The 12,124-nt window shown below is 43.9% G+C and overlaps 1 protein-coding gene across 1 annotated transcript in view; it reads left to right on the top strand.

Moving 5' to 3' along the window:
- Positions 1–10,119, top strand: part of LOC127165735 (transmembrane protein 47-like) — a 54,969-nt gene extending 44,850 nt beyond the window's left edge. Inside the window, exon 3 of the mRNA XM_051110619.1 lies at positions 8,620–10,119. Coding sequence (XP_050966576.1) covers positions 8,620–8,801 — 182 coding nt within the window. The 3' untranslated portion in view covers positions 8,802–10,119. The remainder of the gene's footprint in view (positions 1–8,619) is intronic.
- Positions 10,120–12,124: the final 2,005 nt, after the last annotated feature.

The following is a 12,124-nucleotide window of genomic DNA, read 5'->3' as shown; positions in this document are numbered from 1 at the left end:
CCTTTGAAGCTGCACTATCGAAGGGGACTCAATCCGGATCTGCAGGTGGAGTTGGCGTGTCGGGACGAGGGTCTCTCCTGTGAACAGTACATCGATCTCTCGATCAGGGTGGATAACGTCATGCGGGCTCGCAGGCCTGGTAGGCTGCTCGTACCCATCCCGCAGGCTGCGCCCGTTGCCGAGGCGGCGCCCGAACCTATGCAGATTGGCGCAACGAAGCTATCACTGGAGGAGAGAGAGAGGCGTCTCCGCGGTAATCTCTGCTTGTATTGCGGACAACCAGGACACATCCGAGCCAACTGCCCCACGCGCCCGCCACGCCAGCCAGCCTCGGTGAGTACGGAGGAACTTTCTCTCAAACGTTGTGAGATACCAGTCATGCTGAGGGCAGGGAATGTTACTCTCAAGACCACTGCTTTGATTGACTCTGGGGCTGCGGGTAACTTCATTGATGCTGCTTTCGTCACTGCTAATCGAATCCCTGTCTCCTCTTGTTCCTCACATGTCACAGTGGCCGCCCTCGACGGGCGACCGCTAGGCTCCGGCAAGATCCACCACACCACTCAGGACCTCACCCTCCAGATCGGACCCCACCATCATGAAATAATTCGGTTCTTCGTCATCACATCACCTCACTCACCTGTCATATTAGGATACCCTTGGCTCGACCGTCATGGCCCTACCATCACCTGGGCGGATCGCTCCATCTCCAATTGGTCACCCTACTGCACGGAACACTGTCTCCAGCCTGAGACGTCACCTCAACCATCCCGAAGAACCGTTCCCCTCGAGTATCAGGATCTTCTCGAGGCCTTCAGCCGCATCAAGGCCACTCAGTTACCTCCCCATCGGCCTGGGGACTGCGCCATCGACCTGATCCCCGGAACTACTCCACCTAGAGGGCGCATCTTCCCATTGTCTCAGGCGGAAACAGCAGCCATGAACACCTACATTCAGGAGGAACTAGTCAAGGGCTTCATAAGACCTTCTACCTCACCCGCCTCGGCGGGCTTCTTCTTTGTCAAGAAGAAGGACGGGGTCTCCGTCCGTGCATCGATTATCGAGGTCTCAACGATATCACCATCAAATATAGATACCCACTCCCGCTCGTCCCCGCCTCCCTTGAACAGTTACGCAAGGCCAAGGTTTTCACAAAGCTGGACCTGCGATCCGCTTACAACCTCATTCGTATTCGTGCGGGGGATGAGTGGAAGACCGCCTTCTCCACAACCTCAGGCCACTATGAATATACGGTGATGCCCTTCGGGCTAGCCAATAGTCCGTCGATCTTCCAGGCTTTCGTTAATGAGGTGTTCAGAGACATGCTAAACCGCTGGGTGATCATCTACATAGACGACATCCTCATTTTTTCCAACAACTACTCGGAACATGTCACTCACGTCCGGGCGGTGCTGCAGCGTCTCATTGCTCATCAGCTCTACGCAAAGGAGGAAAAGTGCGAGTTCCACTTGGAAAAGATCTCCTTCCTCGGCTATGTCATCAGCCCCGAGGGGGTTTCTATGGACGAACGGAAGGTGAACGCGGTACTGAACTGGCCTCGCCCTGCCACGCTCAAGGAACTCCAACGCTTCCTGGGGTTCTCGAACTTCTACCGGCGTTTCATTCGCCATTTCAGTACCGTAGCCGCCCCACTCACGGCCATGGTAAAAAGGGAACCACACGTCTCACCTGGTCCGAACCGGCACTCCAGGCCTTCAACGACCTCCGTCAGAGGTTCACCTCAGCACCCATTCTCCATCATCCGGACCCCGAAAGGCCTTTCCTCGTGGAGGTGGACGCCTCTAGCACGGGTGTTGGAGCTGTGCTCTCCCAGCGTCAAGGAGAACCTCCGAAAATGTTCCCCTGCGCCTATTTTTCGCACAAGTTGAGTCCAGCCGAGAGAAATTATGATGTGGGCAATCGTGAGCTTCTGGCAATCAAGCTGGCCCTCGAGGAGTGGCGGCACTGGCTAGAGGGCGCTAAGCACCCCTTCACGGTGCTAACCGACCATAAGAACTTAGAATACCTCCGCTCGGCCAGGCTGCTCAACCACCGCCAGGCTCGGTGGGCTCTGTTCTTCTCACGTTTCAACTTTCAAGTTACTTATCGTCCCGGCTCCTTGAACACCAAAGCAGACGCGCTCTCCCGACAGCAAGAGCCCGACCAGCCAGTCAAATCGTCGGAGACCATCCTACCCCCACCGTTCTCGTCGCACCGGTAACCTGGGATATCATGAGTGAGATAACAGAGGCCCAGGCTCTGGACCCTACACCAGCCGATTGTCCAGGCCACCTCGTTTATGTTCCACGCACCCTTCGACCCCGGATCCTTACGGAGGTACATACTACCCCCAGCTCAGGTCACCCAGGGATCGAGGCCACACTACAGCTGCTGTCCAACAAGTTCTGGTGGCCCACTCAACGTGCAGACACCGTAGAGTTCATCAGGAGATGCACGACTTGCAATGTTTCCAAGGTTCCCCGCCGTCTGCCCGCTGGGCTGCTCCAGCCCTTGCCCGTACCGCGACGCCCCTGGTCACACATCGCTGTGGACTTTATCACGGATCTGCCTCCCTCCAACGGTTACACCGCCATCCTCTCTGTTATTGACCGGTTCTCCAAAGGCTGCCGACTCATTCCCCTCGCTAAACTCCCCACCGCCATGGAAACAGCAGAAATTCTCTGTAACTGGGTGTTTAGACTCTACGGCCTGCCAGAGGACATAGTATCGGACCGGGGACCTCAGTTCTCTTCTCGTCTCTGGGCCTGCTTCTTCCGCTTCCTAGGAGTTAACGTGAGCCTCACCTCGGGCTACCACCCTCAGGCCAATGGCCAGGTCGAGAGGTTGAACCAGGAGTTGACTCGCTTCCTCCGTTCGTACTGCCACGACCAACAGGAGGACTGGAGCCGCTACCTCTTCTGGGCCGAATATGCCCAGAACTCACTACTCAAACCTGCCACTCAACTCACCCCGTTCCAATGTATCCTGGGCTACCAGCCGCCACTCTTCCCTGGTCCGGCGAACCCGCAGATCTACCAGCAGTCAACTCCTGGTTCCAGCACAGCGAGCAGACGTGGGATCTCGCCCATGTTCATCTACAAAGAGCCGTCCGCCGTACCCAGACCCAGGCCAACCGCAGGCGTCGGCCTAACCCCCCTTACGAACCGGGCCAATGGGTATGGCTATCTACCCGAGACCTACGTCTCCGCCTTCCCTGCAAGAAACTAAGTCCCAGGTACGTGGGTCCCTTCAAAATAACTAAACAAATTACACCCGTATCATTCAGATTAGACCTACCTCCTGAGTATCGTATCTCACCCACTTTCCATGTCTCTCTGTTGAAGCCTGCTGACGTGCCGGGAGGAGCGGAGGACCTAGACGAGACCGCACCACAGGGACCTCCCCCCCATAATCATCGACGGCGAGGAGGCCTATCAGGTCAACGCAATCTTGGACTCCCGACGCCGCAGAGGTCACCTCCAGTATCTGGTAGACTGGGAGGGCTTCGGCCCCGAAGAGAGGTCCTGGGTCGCGGCTGAGGATATCCTCGACCCCTCTCTCACACTCGACTTCCACTCGGCGCACCCGGACCGACCTGCTCCCCGTAGGAGGGGTAGACCCCGGCGTCGGGCACCTCCTCGCGCCAGGAGTCGCTCGCAGGGGGGGGGCTCTGTTACGACAGCGGTCTCTGTGGCTCCCTCTAACCGCCGTCAGCGGGAACCGTCTCCGGACTATTGACTCACTACATTTCCCATAACCCCGTACCTGGGACCCCCCCGCTTCCGGTTCCGGTTCACCCGGGTTCACTTCCCCTCTGGCGGCCATTTTAGGACCGTCAGTTCGGCGGGTTCCCTCGCGAAGTATTGTTTAGTTTGTCTAGCAATTCCGAGCGTTTTCCCTTGTATTTCTGATTGCCTGTTACCGACTGGACTGTTTGTTATCGTGTTTGATTCTTGCTGCCTGCCCCGACCTACTGCCTGGATTTACGGTTATTCTTGGATTACCTTTGTTGTTCCCGTTTGCTGGCTTTTGAACTCTGCCTGGTGTACCACTCTCATTGTTCATTAAAGATGTCGCACATGGATCTAACGTCTCCGGATCTGTCACTAGACCCGTCACACACATACAGTGTGCATGACACAAATTTCATCAACAAAATAGTATGTGTGTCACAGATTAACTGTGACCCAGGACTTTAATATTCAAGGGACTGAGTGTGGGTCTCTACACACACAAACTGTTTCCACCATTGTGCATACACACAAACTAAATGCCGGCAAATATACCATCTTTACATAGTTTGTGTTTATACCTCCGGGTTTGGTGTTGTATCACCGCATTAATTGTCCCAAGTTGCTAGTTTTATTGTTGTTTGTTTAGGGTTTGGCTCGTTTAAATGTTTAATGTTTGTTTCAAAAGTGATATAATGGTTGTTTCAACATCTTTACTCAAAGAAATAACTCAAATACTTCATACATAACATTTTTATTGCACTTTATTTCAAATCGCTGTACATACCTGGTGGTTCACCTCTCACTTGTCAAACTTGTGCATTTGGAAAGAAGCCATATTTAAACCTAGCATTTGCATCATGGTGGATTATTCCATCTGGTTCTGATTGCACCAGGGAGGAGATGTTAGGATGTAAGTGCTTCTTTATATGTCTTGTTGCACTCGTTCAGACTTGTGTTATATTTGTAGTGGTTTTTAATGTTATATGTTGTGGAGTTGAATGCTAGGTAGGTGTGTTTGCTTGTACTTTGTTTTATAACTTGTAAATGCAGATGCTGGACAAAGATGAAGCTTGCTAAAACACGTGTCAACCGCCTGCGTTCGCACACACTATCAAATGGAGTATACTTTGAAAAGCTACGCATTCAACTGCATGCATATGCTAGCATACATGTACAAAACTATGTATACTTTGGGATTAACGTGTCATCGATGGTCCCTACTGGTTAAACAGGCTCTGGCTTTGCCTGGTAAAGTGCTACAAACTACAGCCCGCTATAAAATCTTGCTATAGCTTGAGCTGAAAAGAGAAGGACCGTGGCCCTCTAAATGTTTTGATGGTCTCAATGTTTACACTTTTAGAGAAGATAAACCCATGAATGGCATACTTTAGTCAGTAAACAAACTAAGAGAATGTATTAAAAGAATGTACAGGGGTTGGACAATGAAACTGAAACACTGGCCAATATAGTGTTGGAGGTTTCATGGCTATATTTATGCAGCCTGGTGGCCAGTCTTTACTGATCGCACATTCCACCAATAAGAGCAGAGTGTGAAGGTTGACTTTGTGCACCCAATAGCTCAAACATTGTACCCTGAAGGTGGTGCCGTGTATTAGGATGATAATGCACCAATACACACAGCAAGACTGGTGACAAGAGTGATTTGATGAACATGAAAGTAAAGTTAAACATCTCCCATGGCCTGCACAGTCACCAGATCTGAATATTATTGAGCCACTTTGGGGTGTTTTGGAGGAGCGAGTCAGGAAATGTTTTCATACACCAACATCACATAGTGACCTGGCCACTGTTCTGCAAAAGGAATGGCTCAAAATCCTTCTGGCTACTGTGCAGCACTTGTATTTGTCATTCCCAAGATGAAATAATGCTGTATTGGCTGCAAAAGGAGGCCAAACGGCATACTAATTGTGGTCTAAACCAAGGTGTTTCAGTTTCACTGTCCAACCCCTGTATTTTGACATACATACATACATACACACATACATACAAGTATGCATGCATGCATAGATAGATACATGAATGAATGAATAAATAAGTTGAACAAGCTTCACCTTTAAACTAAAAATAATAAGACCTTTTTATGATAATGCAAGGTCAGTTCAGGTTGTAAAATGTCATGTGGTGAGACTGCCCAAAAATGCAATGATTTTTTTAATAAAATCTTGACATTTGTAGAACATTCATTTTGACTTTAAAATTGCATGCAGATGACACACAGCTCTCTCAGTTGCACCAGATGCCCACAAATCGATTAGCAATTCATACTTAAATTTGTTACATTGAAACTAGACCAGAGGTCTCAAACTCAATTCCTGGAGGTCTGCAGCTCTGCAGAGTTTAGCTCCAACCAGCTCCAATTCACACCTGCTTGGAAGTTTCTACTATGCTGCATTCACGCCATGCCGTAATTCTGAGATGAAAACAGGTGACATTCTACTCTATCTGAATTATGTGTTTCTATGGTAAAACTATCAGCGCCAAAGCCCTCATGTGTTTCTGAACTCGTAATTACAACTTGTAAACTCTGAATGTTTTTAGAATTACCACTTAAACCAGTTACAGATGTACCACATGACCGCTGTCAAGTACGTTTTGGCGCTACTTAGGCGCTACCTCTGAGTCCGACAACATGGAAAGCTATGAGTAAAATGTCACATGTTGTCATCTCGGAATTACGGTAATTACGACATGGCATGAAGGGAGCACTAATCCTGAAGACCTTGATTAGATGGATCAGGTGTGTTTGATTAGGGTTGGAGCTAAACTGTGCATAGCTGTGGCCCTCCAGGCATTGAGTTTGAGACCAATGACTATTCAAATTCAGTTTAAGTTTATCTGTGTTGTGCTTTTTATGATACAAATCATTGCAAAGCAGCTTTTCGGGAAAATTAAAGGTTCTACATTATATTTAGCAGTAGCTTGGCAGTGGTGACTGTCAAGTTGAAGTCCATATGGCAAAAATGTACAGTAAAAATCATACAGTTAGTTAATGACATCAAAAAGACGGTGAACACTATTAACAGCAATGATCATATGTTTTGAACAAACTTTGGAAAGCAAAATTTGGTAGTTTTGTATGTCGTTTCAGGGTTGGCATGATCTGAGGTCCTCTGAGGGGTTGGCATTATCTCTTCTCAGGTGTTTGTTCATCTCAGATTTTTGTAATGGTTGGATCCAGATTGAAGCTTGAGTAAATCTTAGTTACCTCAGGATGCCAGTCCCGTGGCAGGAACAGAGAAGCAAATAGAGACAATAGAGACTGTTCCAACCAAGCAAAAATTGTGTGTTCAACCCAAGCAAAAGAATGATAATGTGCATTTGATCAGATATAACTGAAGTACAAGGTTATGAGATATATTATGTGAATGCTTGGCTAAAGAAAAGTGTCTTTAATCTAGATTTAAACAGAGTGTGTCTAAAACCTGGTTTGGAAGCCAAATGCACAAAAAGCTCTACCTTCCTTAGTGGACTTTGCTATCCTAGGTGCTACCAAGAGTCCAGAGTTGTTCAACCTTAGGGAAGCATGATGGAAGACTAGGTCACACTTTATTTTAAGGTCCACTTCTCGCCATTAACAAACCATTAACTAAGACTTTTGCCTAAATAAACTCCTAATTTGCTGCTTATTAATAGTTAGTAAGGTAGTTGTTAAGTTTAGGCATTGAGTAGGATTAGGGATGTAGAATATATGCTTTATAAGCACAATTGACAGCCAATATGTTAATAATAGGTATGCTAATAAGCAACTAATTAATACTGAGAACTGTTCCCTATACTAGTGTTACCGAAGAATAGTTAGGTAGGCAGGAGCTAAACCATTAAGGGCCTTTTAAGTAAGTAGCACTATTTTGTAACTTATACGGAACTTAAGTAGGCAGTGCAGAGACTGTAAAATTGGGGTAATATGATCATATTTTCTTGACCTGGAAAGGACTCTAGCAGCTGCATTTTGGAGAACCTGCAACAACTTCTAATGTATTAGCGAAGATAGTGCCCATATTGCTAGTCATTTTGTCTAGTCCATGTGTATTTATGGGTGCACAGAGCAGTTGAGAGAAATCAGGCAGGTTAATTGTGAATCTAACTTTGGTGGTTGGCACAATAGTTCTACCTGGATGATAACGCAGAGCCCTATAGTTAATATCAGTAATACGCAACATGCACAATACAAGGTAGTGGTCAGTAACATCATCACTTTGGGGTTCAATAGCTATATCAGTAAGATCAATTCCATACAATATACTTAAATCTAGCATTTGATTAAAATGATGAGTGTGCCTGGTGAGTTTGACTCCAAAAGAGTTTATTAAGTCCGTAAACACAAGTCCTAATGCATCATTTGTATTATCAACGTGAATGTTAAAGTCTTCGAGAGTTAGCGCTTTAGCAATATTAACCAATAGGTCTGAGAGGAAAACTCCAAATCCTTTTAGACCTGGTGGTCTTTACACAGTAGCCAGAGCAAGAGATGGGAGAGATTTCTTTTGCATATCTGACAGTGTTACATTAACACGTTTTCTCTAAGTAACATTGAGAATATCACTGTATTATTATTGCAACACCACCGCCACGACCAATCTGACAGGGGGTCATGCTTATAACAGTAGCTTGGTGGAGTAGACTCATTTAAACCAATATTTTTAGATACTTTAATTGTACTTCTGCCTCATTTTCCCTTATCTTGAGGATCAAGTAAAAAAAATGGCTCATCTTAACCCACTATTATATATTATATGTTATATATATTATCTATTCATTATTGGGTGAACTAGTCCTTTAACTGGGGTAGAGTGACTTTTAAATCTCTCATTATTTATACCTGTGTTGTTCATGTATTCTAATACATTGTCTTTTTCTCTTACAGTGGTCGTCCAGGCGTGTGCTCTGGTTCTCTACCCAATCAAATTCATTGATGGCAAAGTCTTGCAAACATATCATGAGTTCAACTGGGGCTATGGGTTGGGTTGGGGCGCCACCATCTTCATGCTGGGTGGAGGAATCTTGTTATGCCTTAGAACGGATATGTATGAAGATGCCATGTACTAAAGGCTCCAATACATGATCATGCTCACAAAGTAGACTCGAACACTACACCTGTCAAAGCAAAAAAGTAACAATCAAGTGGTATCATCAAGCACAGCATACCCACATGCAGCCTACTCACATATTACAGACTCACACATACTCCAAATTCACAACACATACAAACATAGGTTTTGTCCAACCCGATGTCATCAGAATTCCTAGGTATTGTAAAAGTTAGAAATTTTGTATAAATTTGTTTGATCTGACTTATGATTTATTAACAACATATGTGTAGGTAAAACATGACCAGGAAAGTCAACTCCTAAACTTATCCATAAGAGGGGCTTTTTGATCTTATGAATTTACACAAATTAAAAAAAAATAATAATAAATCATGGGACTGTGTTGGCTGCTTCCCAATGCAAATGCTTATGCTGTTCTTAAAAGCTGTTGGCATTCACATGTAGCTTAATTATTCTAGCTACCTAACTTTCAGTTTCATACATTTAAAAAAATGCTGTTTTGACTGTGGCATATGCTCTACAGCTGAAAGACTTGAATGTGATTGCCTCTGTTTCCATGGGTTTGTGGGCAATTATAAAACAAAGTATGCACTGATGCATACTTTGAAAATCCACTAGAAATAATATGCAGTCAGGGCACCCTTGGTGCTAATTTTATACTGTTTTCAAGTATTATGATTTGGGACTTAGGATTCAGGACAGATATAGTATGTGATTTGGAATGCAGCCATAAACAAGTACACATACACCCTAGCTTTATTACTCTTTTGCTCATGTACAGAGTGTGAGCCTAAACTGAGCATGACAGGCTGTTGTTACAAGCTTCAGAATGGATGACGATGAAGTATGAAGAACAGCTGTGTGAACTGGACTGCAAGAATTCAGTGTTGATATTAAATGTTCAGATGAGCATTTATAGAGATATGGATGTGCCATACCCACTTGGTTTGGCTCTTGGCCATTTCAGCAGCATATCCCATGGATCTCCTTCCATAAGGAAGAAAAATTATTGGAGCAGGTTCTCGAGGGATTGTTTTCTTTATAAAGAAATATCCAATATATAGTTGATTTTACCATTTTGTATATTACTTGTGCTGTGTGATCTTGGTAATGTGTTTATAATATTCATATATTTGGATTTAAATGATTTATTTTATGTCATGTTATTTGATATTTGCAGTTTTTGAAATACTAACTCGATTTGGGAAAGAGGCATTTAATGAGGCTTTACAGCTCAAACATATTGGTTTCCTTTCTCTGTTTTAAAAAAAGAAATAAAACATGTATAACAAGTACAAAAATACATACTGTACACTTTTTTTAAATACGTTTATATATATAAAATCAAAAGTAAGTATATGTAATATCAACATTTTACTTTCAGACAACCTGGTGAAAGTTGGAGAAGACTTTCGAATTATATAAAAATTATAAAGAAAAAAAAAAACGTGGGGGCAAAAACAAAAGTGTTGCATTTATAATTTTAGTCAGTGTATAAAGAATTCAAAGATCTTCTAGTCCTTCTTTTACGTAGAACACTGTCTCACTCTTTTGACATGGGCAGCTTGCCACATTCAGTGTTAGGGGCTAATATATTGTTAGTTCTAAAAACAAAACAAAACAACAGCAACAAAAAAGGCCAGCAGAAGAATGCTCATCCTGCTCATACTGGTTTTATTCCAGTCTGAAATTCCTGTAATAATATTCTATGCTTATTGAATGTTATACAGCATGGGCAAAATATTTAGGGTGAATCACTGGTGATGTCTCTCAACGCGGAAAAGGCTTTTGACAGGATAGAGTGGCCCTAACTTTTCCAGGTTTTAGACAAATTTAACCTTGGTAACAATCTTATAAGATGGCTCTGTTTCTCTCCACGAGCCTCTGTCTTGACCAATGGCACTCATTCTCCATTCTTTTCACTGGGCAGAGGAACAAGGCAAGGTTGCCCTATGTCCCCATAGTTATTTGCTCTGGCGATGGAGCCCTTGGCACAGGCCATTAGAGAAGATACCACTGTAGAGGGGATTAATGCAGATCAAACAATCACAAAATAAAATTAAATGCTAATGACATACTTCTATATTTAAGCAATCCTGAGTTTTCCATAGAAAGAATATCCCCTATTCCTGTTGAAAAAAAAAAAGCAGCATATGCTGGTTAGGTAGGTAAGCATGGAAGCTGGTTTGAGCTGGTTTAAGCTGGTTTATGCTGGTCCTTTGCTGGTTTAAACTGGTCCTGAGCAGGAGAGACCATCTTAGAACCAGCATAAACCAGCTAAAGACCAGGTAAAACCAGCATCCATGCTTCAAAATCTACCTAACCAGCATATGCTGTTCTTGCTGGATTTCAAAAAATAAGATTAAATCAGCTGTCAGACAACATTTTTTGCTGCATTCCACATTGGAAGGGTCTCTGTAGTGAGCATTTCCCTCTTACTCCTCTGTTTATGAGTCCTGATTTCCCTCCAGGCCTTGAACCAGGACCTTTTTGATTTGGATGGAAAAAGGAATCTCTGATATCGGAGACCTATTAATATATGGTGAGATTATAACCTTTGATGGATTCAAGGAAAAATTTGGCCTACCAAATTTACATTTTTTTTTAGGTTCCTCCAGGTTCATTTTAAAAATACTAAGAGAAAATCCATATGGAATATGTATGTATGCACTGTTGGAATCTTCAAGGGAAAGCATGCGTGGGTCTAAAGAGTTGTATGAAACGGATCTGGGTTCTTTGATCGATGGGTGTGACTGAGATGCCATGTAGTTAGGGTTGTCTGGATATTTAGTTATCAATAAGGCTGCTGAAATGCAATTTAGAGTTATACATAAGCTATAGATCTTGGAGCTCTTCTAAGATTCAGTTGCTCAAAATTGTATAGTTTACTGCCAGACACTGCATACTGCTGCAGTGGATTTCTGAAAAACCACCAACCAAGACACAATGGACTAATTGGGCATTATGCCTTTGAAGCCTTGAGTTTTTTCCCTCAAAAACAAAACTCTTAGTTTTTCAAACTTTCAAAACATTTAAAACTTTCAAACATTTCAGTTCTAAAAAACTTGAGACCCTTTTCATCTCTATTTTGGGAAATAGTTTGTGTTGGACGTTGAAGAATTGTGTGGCATTACATGGACAGAGCTGAGATGAACATGATATTATTGAGTGCCTTAAACGGCTGTATTTTATTTGTTTGTTTATTTGTTTATTTATTTATTATGTATTGATTGATTGATTTAAAACTATTATTATCATTATTATTCTTCGTCTTTTCCTGGCAATTAGTGGCTGGACAAGTTTTAAAAGCACAGCTCTAGA

Source organism: Labeo rohita, chromosome 5 (genome assembly GCF_022985175.1).
Source record: "Labeo rohita strain BAU-BD-2019 chromosome 5, IGBB_LRoh.1.0, whole genome shotgun sequence".
NCBI lineage: Eukaryota > Metazoa > Chordata > Actinopteri > Cypriniformes > Cyprinidae > Labeo > Labeo rohita.
The sequence above is the reverse complement of the archived record's forward strand: the minus strand, read 5'-3'. Positions and strand labels throughout refer to the sequence as shown.